The sequence below is a fragment of the Amblyraja radiata genome, chromosome 34 (assembly GCF_010909765.2).
Source record: "Amblyraja radiata isolate CabotCenter1 chromosome 34, sAmbRad1.1.pri, whole genome shotgun sequence".
NCBI lineage: Eukaryota > Metazoa > Chordata > Chondrichthyes > Rajiformes > Rajidae > Amblyraja > Amblyraja radiata.
Genome location: NC_045989.1, coordinates 16509428 through 16526907, shown reverse-complemented (window position 1 = coordinate 16526907; position 17480 = coordinate 16509428). Strand labels below are relative to the sequence as shown.

Sequence of the window (17480 nt, the reverse complement as noted above, 5' to 3'; positions counted from 1 at the left end):
TAGCAACATGGAGTCCACACATCAATGCAAGTGACATTCTTCTCCTTGCCAATATGAAGGAATTCTAAGTGCAAGGATACCACTGCAACAACAATCCAAACACGGGTAGATATACATTTCATCCTTTTATATTTATACAGTTACAGGATTTGATAGGGCAAATAATTAACACAGAAATAGCCAGATTTTCACTACAGTTCACCACAGTGCATATCAGAATAGGATAGCAACCATGAAGATATAGCCCTGAACGTATTATAACTCAGGAATGTTATCGGAAATCTTGACATGCTAAGTAACTACTGAATCATTTTTCAGAAATGCTGAGATGCACACTCTCAAAAATGATAGACAATATAGATAATATTGTTGACAGTCAAGTTGAACATGGATAAATCACCAAATTTCTATATGATGGTTCTCATTCTTTGTCCTAGTTTAGGCAGGATGGAAATGATACAAAATTCAAGATATCAAAATAAAATCTCACATGCAGTTGCAATCTGAATTAAGCCAAAATATTAACTGTGCATTCTTCAGAATTTGTTTCAGATGCTTGACAAACATTTTGTCAGCACCATGAAAAGCATAAACTTACTTGACATACTGGTATCACTGGATCTCTATTGTATGGTGGAAGAGAACTCCTCTCTGAAACTTTTCCTTGAAAGAAAGAAAATCCAATTTAAGACAGGAAACTAGTAGTATACAAGATCATCCTGCATTACAGATTAAAGAGAATACATATCTTTTGGGCGTTCAAAAATAACAGAACACAGATTAATGATGCTAAATAACGTGACACTATAAAAAGTTGGCATTCAGAGAAATCTCAGTCATTTCATACAACTCATACAAGTAACTAAGAAAATTAACATGTGGGTACTCTAAGGCAACAAGAAAAATAAATGGAATTGTGACCTTTCTTGCAAGGATCAGAGTATGAGAGCAAGGAACTCCTCAAGGCAGAGTCCACACCAGAATTATGCACACAGTATTAACCGTCTTATTTTAGCAAAGATACATCGATCTTCAGGTTAATTAATTTAACGGTCACTGGATTTATTCCTAGGATTACAGATTTGACTTCAAGGAAGATTGAACAGAAAGGGTCTATACTGTTGGAGTTTAGAAGCTTAAGAGGTGATCTCAATGAACACAAGAATCTGAACAAACTTGATAACACGTGTTTACTACGGGTGGAGCAATCTCCAACTAAGGGAGTAAGATTAAGAAAAGGGGTAACCTTTTTAAGAGAAAATTTATCTTCTCACAGAGGGCTGTGAATCATCGGAATTTTCTATCCCCGAGGGCTGTGGATGCTCCACTTTTAAGCTGATTCAAGATACATGGACAATCGAGGAATAGGGTTTCAAAGGATCAGGCCAGAAGATTGAATTGCGGCCAAAGAACAGAGCAGCTATTGTTTTATTGAATGACTAAGACCGCTCACGGAACCGTTGTCCTCAAATTAAATAAGCTATTTATATAATAATTTGACATTATAACATTGCGAAATCAAATTTTTAATCAGTATTACTACAGACAAAAAACACCAATGAATAACCAGATGGGTAATTTGAACTTTTTTTTAGGAAATGGGGAGAAATAGGTTTTAGAAGAAACACATTTGACAAAAGGAACAATCTACTTTTATTTAATACTTTGACATTTTTAAACCTACATCATAAAGTTCAAGAACCATTGGAACTTGAAAGTGTAATACAGGCTGCTTCTACAAATGTGAAACGTACAATCAGTTTGTAAAAACTATAAATTCAAAGCTGCAAATAAAATCCTCAAAGTTAAATCAGTTTTTACAGGCCATAGAACCACTGGCACACTTAAAACACTGAATAAACATGTTTACATTTGTGCACCTTTAGGTTTTTTTAATCTATAAAAACTAATCCCATAGGATTCAATCAAACTTTATTTTTTTATAGGGATTTCCGCATGTTCTGCATTGTAATATACCATTCTCTCAGTACATTTTCCATATATGGGACAGTTTGCAATATTTTGAACATCTATTTGTGTAAACATTCATCCCAGTGATTTAAAAAAAAAAGGCCACAAGGACTCAAACCTGATGGGAGAGATTTAATGTATTAGCAGCAGGAAAGCCACAAATAAAGATAACAACATATGCAAGATTGGAAAAGGAACAGGAAGCTGGAAATGACCAATTGCTTGGAAAGTCAGATGCCAAGTAAGGGTTGAAATATTTCTCTTTTCTCAAGAAATAATTATATTTTAAAGAATGAATCACAGAAATGTGTCCTTGCCAGCAAACAAAACTGAGCTCAGATTCCGGGTAGTTTATCATGCACCAGGGTGCAACAAAATTCCTTGTTGACAAGAAGCTTAGAGTAAACCGTATACATATAATAACAAATAAATGAGTGCAAAACAGCAGAATTATGTAAGATTATTGTGCAAAAATAGACGTGCAAAATAATATAAAAATACAATAACTGAGTAATCAAATGATTTAGAATTAACAGTAAAAGCACATGGCAGAAACTCCAGGAATGGGATGTGAAAGGGGTATTTATTTATTTGTTTAAGAAGGAACTGCAGATGCTGGAAAATCGAAGGTACACAAAAATGCTGGAGAAACTCAGCGGGTGCAGCAGCATCTATGGAGCGAAGGAAATAGGCAACGTTTCAGTCTGAAGAAGGGTTTTGGCCCGAAATGTTGCCTATTTCTTTCGCTCCATAGATGCTGCTGCACCCGCTGAGTTTCTCCAGCATTTTTGTGTACCGGGGTATTTATTTAGTTTAGTTCAGAGATACAGCAAAGAAACAGATCCTTCGGCCCACCGAGTAGCGATACCTGCACACTAACACTATCCTACACACACTAGGGACAATTTACACACACACCAAGCCAATTAACCTACAAACCTGTCTTTGGAGTATGGGAGGAAACCGAAGATCTCAGAGAAAACCCACACAGGTCACGGGAAGAAAGTACAAACTCCGTACAGACGGCACCCGTGGTCGGGATCGAACCCGGTTCTCTGGCGCTGCAAGGCAGCAACTCTACCGCTGCGCCACCGTGGCTGCCCAAATTGGTTCAAGAGTTTGATAGAAGTGGAGAAGAAATTGATCATAAGTCTTTTAAGCTCCTGTATCTTTTCCAGAAACAGGTAAAAAGAAAAGGGAATGGCTAGGGCAACAGACATCCTTGATACTTCCAGGTTTCCTGATGCAACACACCATGAAGATGGACTGGATGGAAGGAAACAACGTGCTTGCAATGGACTGTCATGCGTACACCTCTCTTTGCAGAATCAAGCAGTCAAGAACAAAGTAGTTGCCATACTAGGCGGTGATGCATCCCGCCTAAAATATTTCCCAAAGCATATCTATTGAAGTGCAAGATAATTCTCATGGACATGCCGAAGCATCAGATACCTAAGAAAATAAAATGCTTATTTGCATTCTTGGTCACCGCATAAACATGTCGGGACCAGGATAGGTTGCTGGTGATAGGGATGCCTTGTAACATGAAGCTGTCGACCATCTCTACAGCAGCTCAGTTGATGAGGACAGGGGTGTGTGTTTACTGCCGTGCTTCCTTAGTTCAACAACCAAGTCTTTCATCTTGTTGATATCATGGTTAGGTTATTGCCCTAATACCAGGGCACACGGTTACCAAACTCTTTCCTATTCTGAGTCTCATTGTTATTGCAGATCCAGCCCACAACAGTCATCGGTGAACTTAAAAGATTGAGTTGGTGTTGTACGTTGCCATAAAGTTATGGGAGAAGAACAAGGGATCGAGCACACATCCCAGTGGGGTACAAGTATGCAGGATCAATGTGGAGGAAATGGCATGACTAATTCAAACCGACTGAGACCTAGGGTCAAGAAGTCTAGAACCGATAGCAGATGGAGAGTCCAAGGCCAAGATTCAGAGGTTTAGGGATTAGCTTACTTGGTATAATAGTAACAAAGAATGAGTTGTAGTCAATGAATAGTATTCTGACATAGGTTCACCTACGATCTTGCTACCAAGGTTATCCACAGTTGAATGCAGTTCAAGAGAGATTGCATCCTCCGCAGAACTATTATTCCTCTACTCGAATTGCAGGAGGTTCAAAACATGAAAATCAAAACAAAATGTTGAAAGGAAGGAATGGAAGAAAACAGAGGGAATGATATAAATGCAAGAGAATAGCATACTTCTTTGCTTTTCTATTTCCGAGATGCAAACCAAAAACATCATGAGTATTTACAAGATCTTTCACCGCTCCTTTCTCACTATAAAGATACAAGAAATACTTTTCGTACAATTTCCTATTTTACATAATTTCCTGTATATCTGCACACCATTCCTCCAAAATTCTCCACCAAAACAACCCAGCTGAAAAGGACCGACAAAACAAATAACAAAATGAGCCGTTTATGATAGCATTTGTCGCAAATTAGCTATTTTAACTTAAACCATGAACAATGTGATACATACCTATTAAGAACATCAATATTCAAGGCAGTCATTATGTAAGACGGCCAGGTATAAATAGAACTTAAATTCAGAATTCAAACGGAAATATTTAAGCATTTAGAATTCATATTAACGTCACTTAAACCAATGAAGCTAACTTCATAATTATTATACTGATACCGCAATTTTCAAAACTGCTTCTCGATCATAATAGAAATTTATATTTCCTTAGCCGATTCAATGAAAAGAAACACCGAGAGCGAGAGCGAGAGCGAGAGAGAGAGAGAGAGAGAGAGAGAGAGAGAAAGAAAGAGAGAGAGAAAGAGAGAGGGAGAGAGAACAAATCAGGAGAGCAAGCCAAGCTGTTAAATAAATTCCTTTGAATGAGACCTGCAAAGAGGTCACCTTCATTTCCCTTAATTAAATTATGCTATTTAAGAGTTCATAAGTGCTTATCAAATAGGTATAATTTTGGAATTCACTGAAGGCATGAACCAGGGTCACTTTAACAGTTCAAGTTTGCATCGAAGAAAAAGAAACGCAAATTCAAAATCATCACAGCACAGTGTAAGTGTTTCTAAAGACTTCTCACAACCACCTGGACCTTTGAATATGATCATTTGCTGTTTGCATACCTCTTTGTTGGTTATGTTGAACAGTCCTTGTTCCAAACACACACTGGGACCTGATGAAGGTTCTCGACCCAAAACGTCACCTATTCCTTATCTCCAGAAATGTTGAGTTGCTGACCTGCTGAGTTACTCCAGCATTTTGAGTTTATCCCCTCAACTCTTTCTCCACTACATTGACGACTATATTGGAGCTGCCTCCTACACCTGTCCAGAAGTTATTGATTTCATTTATCACTAACTTCCACCCTGCCCTCAAATTCACTTGCACTATCTGACACCTCTTCCCCAGTCACAGGGCACAGACTATTGGCTGATATCTACTACAAACCCACCGACCCACACCTCCTCCCACCCGTACCTTGCAGAGGCGCCATCCCCTACCCTTAAATTCTCCGTGTCTGCTGCATCAGATCCTAAGATGAGGCTTTGCATTCCAGGACATCAGAGACATCCTCTTTCTTTAGTAATGTGGATTCCCCCATACTGTCATAGATGGACCCCTTACCTGCATCTCCTCTGTGTTGCGGAGCTCTGCTCACGCTTCCCACTCTCCCCGGACGGAATAAGGTTTTTGTCTCTAAACTTAGTCCTACCATCTGCCTACGTTACCATCTGTATCCTCCTATTCCGAAGCCATTCTTTAACCTGGCCCTCCTCTCTTCTTCCTCCCCCCCCCCCCCCCCCCCCCCCCCACCACAATCAGTCTGAAAAAGGGTCCCAACCCAAAAGGTCACCTGTTCTCCAGAGATGCTGCCTGACCTGTTGAGTTACTCCAGCACTTTGTGTCTTTAGCTGAAATGTCACCTAATTCTCAGCAAAATCTTGGGTGATTGTTGGGTTTTATTTTTGGGTGATGGATTTCTACAGGGACAAAGCTATGGAGAAATCTGGATACCAAAAAAGCAGAATTTTAAAATAATTGGACAGAAAGCCAATACAGGAAAAATGGCAAAGGACACATTTATCCACATTTCCAATCTACAACTGCAGCAATCAAAAATTACTTTAAGAAAGACAAATGCTGCTTTGATCGTGCAACTGAAAATCTTATTTTGTGAAGTACTTGTGTAAGCCCTCTGGTGGTAAGTAAAATATTCCATAAGGAACGATTCTGTGTTCAAGTGGTGCTTTCAGAAAATTCTTCATCTGTTAAAATGTAAAAATCCCAGTGGCAGTATACAGGTTGCAACTGATGTGGTCCTAAAAACACCAATTGAGGTTCCAAATCCCACCACTGTTAGGTAAAATCATTAGGCTCCGTCTGATTAATAATTTAGCTAATTGGGCAAAGTGAGCACTATCGCAATATTAACAAATCACACAATAGATGTGAACTGTTGCAAATGGAACATTCTAGCATAATTGGCCTGTGAAGTATTCAATGCCCAGTAAGCAGATAAAACTACAATTCCACAAACGCGGTATGCCAACCTAGCGAAAAAGCAACATTCCATTCTTGATTGATTTAAGATAAATATAAATAATGCTTTTGTTGCAAAATGGAAGTAGTAATGACACAAACGTTGAACCAACAGTTTAAGGAAGCAAAGTCAAAAATGCGGAGGAAAACCACAAGAACCAAAATAATGGCTTAATTCAGATCAGGATTCGCCAGAAATTTGCAAATAGATCCAAAACTTTCTTTAAAATAACACAATACAGTAAAAATGAGAAAACTGTCCTGAATTCAGTACTCATTTGAACCACATACATCACAAGCTGGGTTTTGTTTGACTTAATTGCTATCACCCAGAAGATTAGCATGCCATAATTGGTCTCGGGTGTTCCGGAGGATGAGAAACCAGAGGTAAGCAAGGTGGCTTGCTCTCAATTGGCAAGTCCAATGACTGCCTCCCACTGCAGTCAACTATTCACCTTTTCTAACTACTGGGTCATACAAATGGCCAAGATTACTTAATGACCAGATCTTTGCATCAAACATAGAGCACAGAAACAGGGTGATTAGCCAAACAGCCCTTGTGTTTATGAGTCTGAAGAAGGGTCTCGACCCTAAACGTCACCCATTCCTTCTCTCCTGTCCTGCTGAGTTACTCCAGCTTTTTGTATCTATCTTGTGTTTATGATCCATTGGCTAGTTTTGGTTTCTGTTGCCAAACAGTGCGATCTTCTATTTACTGCTTACTAGTTACTGAGCTTTCCCTGAAACAAGTCATTCCATGTTCTCGCAATTATGAATAAGATTTCTGCTGAACTGTTATTTGGATTTCTTATCTTCTTAGGAAAATGAGATTAAAATGTATTCTGGGGAAACTATGCAGAGGTCTGAAAAAGGGTCTCGACCCGAAACAGCACCTACTCCTTTTCTCCAGAGATGCTGTCTGACCTGCTGAGTTACTCCAGCTTTTTATGTCTATCTTCAAATATCTAATCACTACCCTAGTGGCAAATTGGACAAAGGTTTCTGGATGAAAGAGTCACACAATTTATCCATTCTACAATTTAACTTTAATTCTCAAAAATATTCCAACCCTACTTCTATCTATAGCGGAGATGTTAACTGCCTTTTGCCAAAAACCACAGCTGCTGGACAAATCAATTCCATGCCAAATTACTAATTCAGCCATGAACAATGGGGAAGCAGAGCAGGGGAAAATAACAACTACAACATACAGCATTAACAATACACTAAAGGATCCCTGCAGAGATCAATGACAAAACAAGTTTTCAACCACAATCACTATTTCAACCTAACCTTTAGATGATCACCTATAAACTCCACCCATCCAAATGATTCTGATGCCAATGACAATCAATGCTCACAGAACATGCAATTATCTTGATTTTAATTATGAATTGCTAATATTACCTTTGCATTAGCATTTTTAACTAAACTCTGTAATAAATAGGATGAGCCAATGTGCAAAATTAGTATGTACTTGATTGTTTTGTGAACCACATATTGCTCATTTTTTCCCTCAAATTTCAAAAACTCATGTGTTGCCAACAGCTTGATTGCACAGCCCAGTGCATAGGCAATCACAATCGATGTTTGTACTACACCTCAGGCACATACAGTGCCCTCCATAATGTTTGGGACAAAGACCCATCATTTATTTATTTGCCTCTGTACTCCACAATTTGAGATTTGTAATAGAAAAAAACATGTGGTTAAAGTGCACATTGTCAGATTTTATTAAAGGCCATTTTTTTACATTTTGGTTTTATCATGTAGAAATTACAGCTGTGTTTATATGTAGACCCCCCCCATTTCAGGGTACTGCAATGTTTGGGACACATGGCTTCACAGGCGTTTGTAATTGCTCAGGTGTGTTTAATTGCCTCTTTAATGCAGGTATAAGAAAGTTCTCAGCACCTAGTCTTTCCTCCAGTCTTTCCATCACTGTTGGAAACTTTTATTGCTGTTTATCAAAATGAGGACCAAAGTTGTGCCAATGAAAGTCAAAGAAGCCATTATGAGACTGAGAAACAAGAATAAAACTGTTGGAGAGATCAGCAAACCTTAGGCTTACCAAAATCAATTGTTTGGAACATCATTAATAAGAAAGATAGCACTGGTGAGCTTACTAATCACAAAGGGACTGGCAGGCCAAGGAAGACCTCCACAGAAGATGACAGAAGAATTCTCTCTATAATTTAAAAAAGTCCCCAAGCACATGTCCGACAGATCAGAAACTCTCTTCAGAAATCAGGTGTTGATTGGTCCATGACCACTGTCTGCAGAAGACTTCATGAACTGAAATACAGAGGCTACACTACAAGATGCAAACCACTGGTTAGCTGCAAAAATAGGATGGCCAGGTTACAGTTTGCCAAGAAGTACTTAAAAAAAAAAAGCAACCACAGTTCTAGAAAAAGGTCTTGTGGACAGATGAGACGAAGATTAACATATCAGAGTGATTGCAAGAGCAAAGTATGGAGGAGAGAAGGAACTGCCCAAGATCCAAAGCATACCACCTCATCTGTGAAACAAGGTGGTGGGGGTGTTGTTATGGCCTGGGCATGTTTGGCTGCTGAAGGTACTGGCTTACTTATCTTCGTTGATGATACGACTGCTGATGGTAGTAGCATAATGAATTCTGAAGTGTATAGACACATCCTACCTGGTCAAGTTCAACCAAATGCCTCAAAACTCATTGGCCGGCTGTTCATTCTACAGCAAGACAATGATCCCAAGCATACTTTTAAAGCAACAAAGGAGTTTTTCAAAGCTAAAAAATGGTCAATTCTTGAGTGGCCAAGTCAATCCCCAATCTGAACCCAATTGGGCATGACTTTGAAATGCTGAAGAGAAGACTGAAGGGGACTAGCCCCCGAAAAAAAGCACAAGCTAAAGATAGCTGCAATACAGGCCTGGCAGAGCATCACCAGAGAAGACACCCAACGACAGGTAATGTCCATGAATTGCAAACTTCAAGCAGTCATTGCATGCAAAGGATACTGAAATACCAAACATACTAATCCTCCGACATTTTCACCAAACAGATAAACCTCCGACATTTTCGCCATAACAGATAATCCTCTGACATTTTCGCCACCTCCAACGGGGTCCCACCACTGGCCACATCTTCTCATCTCCTCCCCTTTCGGCTTTCTGCAGAGACCGCTCCCCCCGTAACTCCCCAGTCAATTTGTCCCTTCACACCCAAACCACCCACTCAGCTGGTACTTTCCCTTGCAACCGCAGGAAATGCTACACTTGTCGCTTTACCTCCCCCCTTGACTCCATCCAAGGACCCAAGCAGTCTTTCCAGGTGAGGCAGAGGTTCACCTGCACCTCCTCCAACCTCATTTATTGCATCCGCTGCTCTAGGTGTCAGCTGCTCTACATCGGTGAGACCAAGCCCAACACCTCCGCTCAGTTCACAATAACCAATCTGATCTCCCGGTGGCCCAGCACTTCAATTCCCCATCCCATTCCGAATCCGACCTTTCTGTCCTGGGCCTCCTCCATGGCCGGAGTGAGTCGCACCGCAAATTGGAAGAGCAGAACCTCATATTTCACTCAGGCAGTTTACACCCCAGCCATATGAACATGGCCTTCTCCAATTTCAGGTAGTCCTTGACTTCTTTCCCTCCCTACTGACTCCGCCTCTTCCTTTCTTCTTTCCCCCCCACCTCCTCCACATCAGTCTAAAGAAGGGTCTCGACCCGAAACGTCACCTATTCCTTCGCTCCATAGATGCTGCCTCGCCCGCTGAATTTCTCCAGCATTTTGTCTACCTTAGATTTTTCCAGCATCTGCAATTCTATCTAAAATTACTATTGACAAAAATAAAGCACGTTTACCCGGCAGTGTATTGCTTATTTGAAAAAGGTAAGTAATCAAAAGCACAAGTTCAACAAACACAAAGTGATAAGCAAGTGGCTCCTCAGGCTTCACGAACAAATCTGCGTCATCTGAAAATAATTTAAGTATAACCATTCACCCCTACAAGCCAATTTTAGAATTCAATTACACATCAGCGGATCTGTATCAAAACTATTTACACAAATTGCACTATATGCCTACACATTCTTAGTCGTCAACATTTCAATTGGCACAGCATATTTGGCAAGCTGTGTTTCAATTCCAATTATACTGATGTTTCCGAAACTCATTTTCACCCTGGTCCTTTTCTCCCTTCATTCCGCCTACAATCACCACTGGTAACCACATTATCTTCCTCCAAAACTTTGCTGCATAACACCGCTGAGTGAAAAAGCACATACCTTTATTTTAATTTTTCCTCTAGTAATTTGTAGCCATAGAATCATCTGGAATTTCTGCTCTTGCCCCCACATTATCACTGAGAGCTCCCAAATATTGGGGATACTTGTCTTATGCCTGCTGTCCCTGACATCTTTCCACAGTAAAGGCCACAAGTACAGTGACTACACTCAGTTCCAACTCACTTCTTGCAACCATTCTAAACTCTCAGATTTGAAATCTGTTAGATGAGCATAAATTTCCCCAGATAAATATTAGGAAGACCTACAGTGGCTTGCAAATGTTTCCATACCCCTTGATCTTTTCCACATTTTGTCACGCTACAACCACAAACGTAAATGTATTTTATTGGGATTTTATGTGATAGACCAACACAAAGTGGTGCATAATTGTGAAGTGGAAGGAAAATGATACATGGTTTTCAATTTTTTTTACAAATAAAAAACTGAAAAGTGTGGCGTGCAAAAATATTCAGCCCCCCTGAGTCAATACTTTGTAGAACCACCTTTCGCTGCAATTACAGCTGCAAGTCTTTTGGGGTATGTCTCTACCAGCTTTGCACATTTAGAGACTGAAATTTTTGCCCATTCTTCTTTGCAAAATAGCTCAAGCTCAGTCAGATTGGATGGAGAGCATCTGTGAACAGCAATTTTCAAGTCTTGCCAGAGATTCTAAATTGGATTTAGGTCTGGACTTTGACTGGGCCATTCTAACACATGAATATGCTTTGATCTAAACCATTCCATTGTAGCTCTGGCTGTATGTTTAGGGTCGTTGTCCTGCTGGAAGGTGAACCTCCGCCCCAGTCTCAAATCTTTTACAGACTCCAACAGGTTTGCTTCCAAGATTGCCCTGTATTTGGCTCCATCCATCTTCCCATCAACTATGACCAGCTTCCCTGTCCCTGCTGAAGAAAAGCATCCCCACAGCATGATGCTGCCACCACCATGTTTCACAGTGAGGATGGTGTGTTCAGGGTGATGTGCAGTGTTAGTTTTCCGCCACACATAGCGTTTTGCATTTAGGCCAAAAACTTCAATTTTGGTCATCTGACCAGAGCACCTTCCTCCACATGTTTGCTGTGTCCCCCACATGGCTTGTGGCAAACTGCAAACGGGACTTCTTATGGCTTTTTTTTCCAACAATGGCTTTCTTCTTGCCACTCTTCCATAAAGGCCCGATTTGGGGAGTGCACGACTAATAGTTGTCCTGTGGACAGATTCTCCCACCTGAGCTGTGGAGGAACTGCAGATTTAGGTGGACGGCCATGTCTTGGTAGGTTTGCAGTTGTGCCATACTCTTTCCATTTTCGGATGATGGATTGAACAGTGCTCCGTGAGATGTTCAAAGCTTGGGATATTTTTTTATAACCTAACCCTGCTTTAAACTTCTCCACAACTTTATCCCTGACCTGTCTGGTGTGTTCCTTGGGCTTCATGATGCTGTTTGTTCACTAATGTTCTCTAACAAACCTCTGAGGCCTTCACAGAACAGCTGTATTTATACTGAGATTAGATTACACACAAGTGGACTCTATTTACTAATTAGGTGACTTCTGAAGGCAATTGGTTGCACTGGATTTTATTTAGGGGTATCAGAGTAAAGGGGGCTGAATACTTTTGCACGCCACACTTTTCAGTTTTTTATTTGTAAAAAAATTTGAAAACCATGTATCATTTTCCTTCCACTTCACAATTATGCGCCACTTTGTGTTGGTCTATCACATAAAATCCCAATAAAATACATTTACGTTTGTGGTTGTAACGTGACAAAATGTGGAAAAGTTCAAGGGGTATGAATACTTTTGCAAGCCACTGTATATACATGTATTTTCCTGCCACTAATCTCAGCAATATGTCTACAACTGTAGGAATCTGACCCCAACCTTTCATGACTCATTTGCAGAAACCGGTTCATACCATCACCATGGCTCCCAATCCCCCTCCATAAAGTCCAATTCAAATCTCCAATCAAAACATTGGATTTGAACCCCAGATTTATTTGTTTCAATGTTTGCTCTGGAATACCTCCTAACTGCTAAACAAATGTAATCTTATCTAACATTATGTCATACACCAACTCATAACGTGCATTTCCCCCCGTCCGCCCGATTTCCATGTTGCTACTAATCACCTCAACCAATATAATTATTTCCACCCTTCCCTCCCCAACCAGGCTTCATCTACCCATCAACTCCTGCGCAACCTAACCCATTTAACACCTGCCGGCTCTCGTCTCACCCCCTCCCCCTCACCTCTTTATGCTGGCCATCTCCTCTTTAAACTGTAAGTCTTGATGCAGGGTGTCAATATTTCTCTCTCCCCAGATGTTGCCCGACCCAGAGCATTGTCAGCATTCGTTTTCTTTCAAATCTGCATCGTCACCTCCTTACATATCCCCAGCTCAGCTGCCAGTAACCATGCTTTCTACTGTTAGACCCCACGATTTGAAATTCTCTGAATCTCTCCAGTCATCCACCATCCTGTTCTCTGGTTAGCATATGTGATGCATGGTGTAATGGGGATCAGTCCTGGACCCACAACATTTTACAAAGATATATAAATAATTTGAAGGCAAATGTATGTAAGATTAATGTAAGAAAGGAATGTGAACAGGGCCGTGCGGCAAGATGGCGCAGCGTTAGAGTCGCTGCCTTACAGAGCTAGAGAACCGGATTTGATCCTGGCTATGGCGCTGCCTGTACGGAGCTTGTATTTTTCCCGTGACCGTGTGGGTTTTCCTCGAGAGATCCGGTTTCCTCCCACACTCCAGACGTACAGGTTTGAGGGTTAATTGGATTGGTAAAATTATAAATTGTCCCCAGTGTGCGTAGAATAGCGTTAATGTGCAGATATCGCTGGCTGGTGCGGACTCGGTGGACCAAAGGGCCTATTTCCACTTTGTATCTCTAAACTAAACTAAAGTAGTCTTGCCTATAAAGGATGAAGCTTGGTTGTTCATCGTGAGAAAGCTGGTTATACATAAGGTCAAATGCCTCTGGAGATGATCATTGTGAGAATAACACTGCAGAATTTACATTAAAGTTATTTGAACAAAAAATATGCAATATCAGTTTGTACTTCACAAACAGATTTTATTGATCCAATTTAAACCACAAGAAATCATACAACTGTTTATAATAAGGTTCATAATGTCAAGACAATTAATTTTTAAATAGCATTCAAAGTTTTCACATTATGCTGTAAACAAACTTAACTCCCTATGGTGGGAGAAAAAGGGAATTCTGCTCTACAAATCTACATGCATTATCCCATATCCAAACATAATGAATTATCAAGCTAGAGGCAAAATTGTATCCACTCATAACAATCCATTATCTGTGTCAAGTTAATGTTCCATGTTGAGCCATATGGCATGGATACACATTCAAAGAAAATTCCCCAAACTTGTTCTAATCAGCACTTGCAACCATCCCAAAAACTGACAGTTTTGTGTTTTATACATTTTCTTAATATCCGTGGCAAAAAAACAGGAAACAGGACAGGAAAAGTGGGAGTAATGCAAGAGGGAGCTGGGTAAAAATGCAGATGGTGAACTCTGAATACACAGTTCCAGGGAACCCAGACTCAGCTGTAAATGGGTCAATGCAAAACAATGCCAAATTTATTTGCAGTCAAGGAATAACAGAGCAACTAGTGAAATTTGCTAATGTAAAACAACAGACAACAATGTTGGCCGAAAAGGATAGCAATGCAACGAACTTCATTTTCCAGTGAGTGGGTTCATGTATTTAAAAGTTGCATGCAATACATTACGCATATTAAATATTCCCCAAGAGGATTATACAATTATCTGATGGGAGTCTGGAGTTTCACAACCAAATCTTAAGCAGCACAAGTGAATTTCTAGGAGTTCATACCAAACTATGTTCTGCATGTATACAATTTTAATTGACAACATTAAATCAATTTACATGTAAATCCATTGCACAATCCAGGTTAGCCAACATCAGACTAGAAGATTCTTGATTAATATTTTTAATTAGAAAATTGCAATTAATATCAATATCTCCAATTCAAAAAAACATTATATCCATTATGAGCAGGTCAAAGATAGAATTAAGAACTCCCAGAAGCCTATTGTACCTGACAGTAGACCTCACATCAAGCGTATCTGGAGCCTACAACTAGAGCTGAACTGCATTTCAGCTCCCGCAGTGACAACAATAAAATGCTGAGAAAACACACTATCGAATCCTGAACTCAGCATCAATTTCTGTTAATTACAGCCTTGTCAGCAACGTGATTATTCAAACTGCTCATGCAAATGTTAATGAGTCCTTATTTGCATATTTATTTTTTCCCTTTGTTGAAATGTCATTGATTATTACATTCTACCATGATGAATGCTACTGCTGATGTGCTCTGATATGTAATTAGTCATTAGGTGGAATGAATAGATCAATTATGAGAAAGGTCCAGGATTAAGCAATATAAAACAAGAAATACAGATAGAAAGCTGAATTTAAAAAAATAATAAAATCCTTAAGGGAGGTGGAAAACTTTTCCGATCAAGAGAATGCTGCGTGTATCTTCTCTCCATAAGTGCTCATTGCAAAGTAATAAAATAAGATTCAATTTGCACCATGGTAACACGAGCATCTAAAATGCAACTTTAGCAATTCCTCAGATCACAAGATTTTAGACATTTTAGATTTTTTTTAATCATTCCGATAGCAAAATTACTTTTCCCATATTTGCAATGAAAAATGCAAGCTTCATTTCAGGGAAAGAATAATGTTTGCCTTTAGAGCAGCTCACTGTTACTATCCTCCAGCCAACACAAGCTATTCACTGACAATGAAAAAAAAAATTACTGCAGACCAGATGGGAACATTCCACATGACCAAACCAATCAATCACCTCCAAGGGGCGCAGGTGCAACACAGCCGTGCAGCAACACACCATTTCACAGTCTATCGGGCACAAACACATGGTCACCAATCAATGGCACCCCGAGGAACTCAGAAAGGGGGAGGGTCTCACGAGTCTTACTGGTCCATGCCTGATGACTTCATAATCACACATCATTTCATTCACTGGAGGATACAAAACATCAAACTAATAACCTTCCACTGGAAATGGTCATGTTGTGCATATTAATAAATGCACTGATGATAGTGAGGTACTTGTCTCATCCTTGTATTCACAGTGCACAAGACAAGGAACACACATTTAAAACAGTTGCATATTATCTCAGGAAGGCTATTGCACAAATCCGTGTCTAAAGCAAGCTGACAATGGAATAACACACATTAACAAAACATTCAAAAATCAACTATATTAATGTACTCAAAGCCACATTATATTTGTGAAACTACTGATTAGAATAAACGGTGGAAAATGAAAGATTAATGATCGGAATTGAGCTACTGATGAAAATTATTAAAATACTTGTTAACGTGGATGTGCAAAGATCAGACAGGCTCCAGAACATGCTGCTTACATTATGGTTCTGATATAAGTGACTACGTTTTGCCAGCAGCTGCACATGAAAGTACTAGCATTTCTCAGCTTATGTCCCCAGAAGTTTTAGGCTTTAAGCACAGCCAATATTTTCCAGCTGAGCCCCCAGAAGAAACAGGATTGTGCTTTTATTCTACAGCATTTCCACTGGAGAATCTACTGGTGAGGAATCTAAAATAAAGGAAATTCACACTTTTTTAAAAAAGCACAGAATGTTAAATAAAGTCTTTTCAGTTGATATTATTTTCTCAAAAGTGTTCGTATTCTTTTTTAAAGTTTCAGAATATCTTAGCCAAATTGACCGTATCCAATGACACCTTTTGTAGAAATCAATGGAGGTTCATGACACAGGAGGGCAGTCAGCCCATTTTGTGGACAACAATCACAAGGACTCTTCCCCAGCTAATCTATCACTTTACAGGACTAGTATAGAGAACTGCAGGTCACTGTTCGTCATTTTAAAGTTATTTTTTGTTGTTGAATTTTGTTTCCATATTCCTCCATCTGCCTTCTATCAATTACTTTAATCAGACCCGATGAAAGGTCTCAACCTGAAATGTCAACTGTCCATTTCCCTTCAAATACTGCATGACCTGCTGCATTCTCAGAGTTCTTCCAGCTGCTCTATTTTGAAGAAGGGTCTCGACCTGAAACGTCACCCATTCCTTCTCTCCAGAGATGCTGCCTGTCCCACTGAGTTATTGCAGCATTTTGTGTCTATCTTCAGTGTAAACCAGCATCTGCAGTTCCTTCCGACACAAAAGAGATTGCAGATGCTGGAGTCTGAAGAAGGGTCCCAACCTGAACCATTGTTTCCACCCATTCCTTCTCTCCACAGACGCTGCCTGGCCCTTTGGTTTCCTCTAGTAGTTCTTCAGTTAACAATGATTTGTATACAGTTCTGACATGTTCTAGACCACAATGGTCTTATACAAGACAGAACATTGATATTATCTACGAAGGGAAAAATAAAATAAGCTCTATGCCTCTTCAGTCATCAGGCCCGTACAATCACACGAGTAGCACAGTTGCTAGTCATGCTAATTTTAAGTTTGACATAAAGCATAAAATAAGGTAAAAGAGATGTTGAGATCCGACATCAGTACTTCCAGCTGTTTTATTTTGCTCCAGATTCCAGTATCTTCAGTCCCTCATTTCTCCATTCTGTTTCACCTCATCTTATCCTAGCGCTCGACATTAAATCCCACCACACAAGG

General features: G+C 39.8%; 1 protein-coding gene across 22 annotated transcripts in view; it reads right to left on the bottom strand.

The window, feature by feature from the left end:
* tcf12 (transcription factor 12) overlaps nucleotides 1-17480 on the bottom strand; it is a 151690-nt gene that overhangs the window by 78637 nt on the left and 55573 nt on the right. For 21 of the 22 annotated variants that reach the window (XM_033050557.1, XM_033050558.1, XM_033050564.1 and 18 more), the window contains one exon: nucleotides 599-663. The exons of the other annotated variant lie outside the window; for it this stretch is intronic. In XM_033050557.1, the coding sequence (XP_032906448.1) occupies nucleotides 599-663 (65 nt within the window). Of the gene's footprint in view, nucleotides 1-598; nucleotides 664-17480 lie in introns of those variants that run through there. 22 annotated transcript variants of the gene reach the window in all.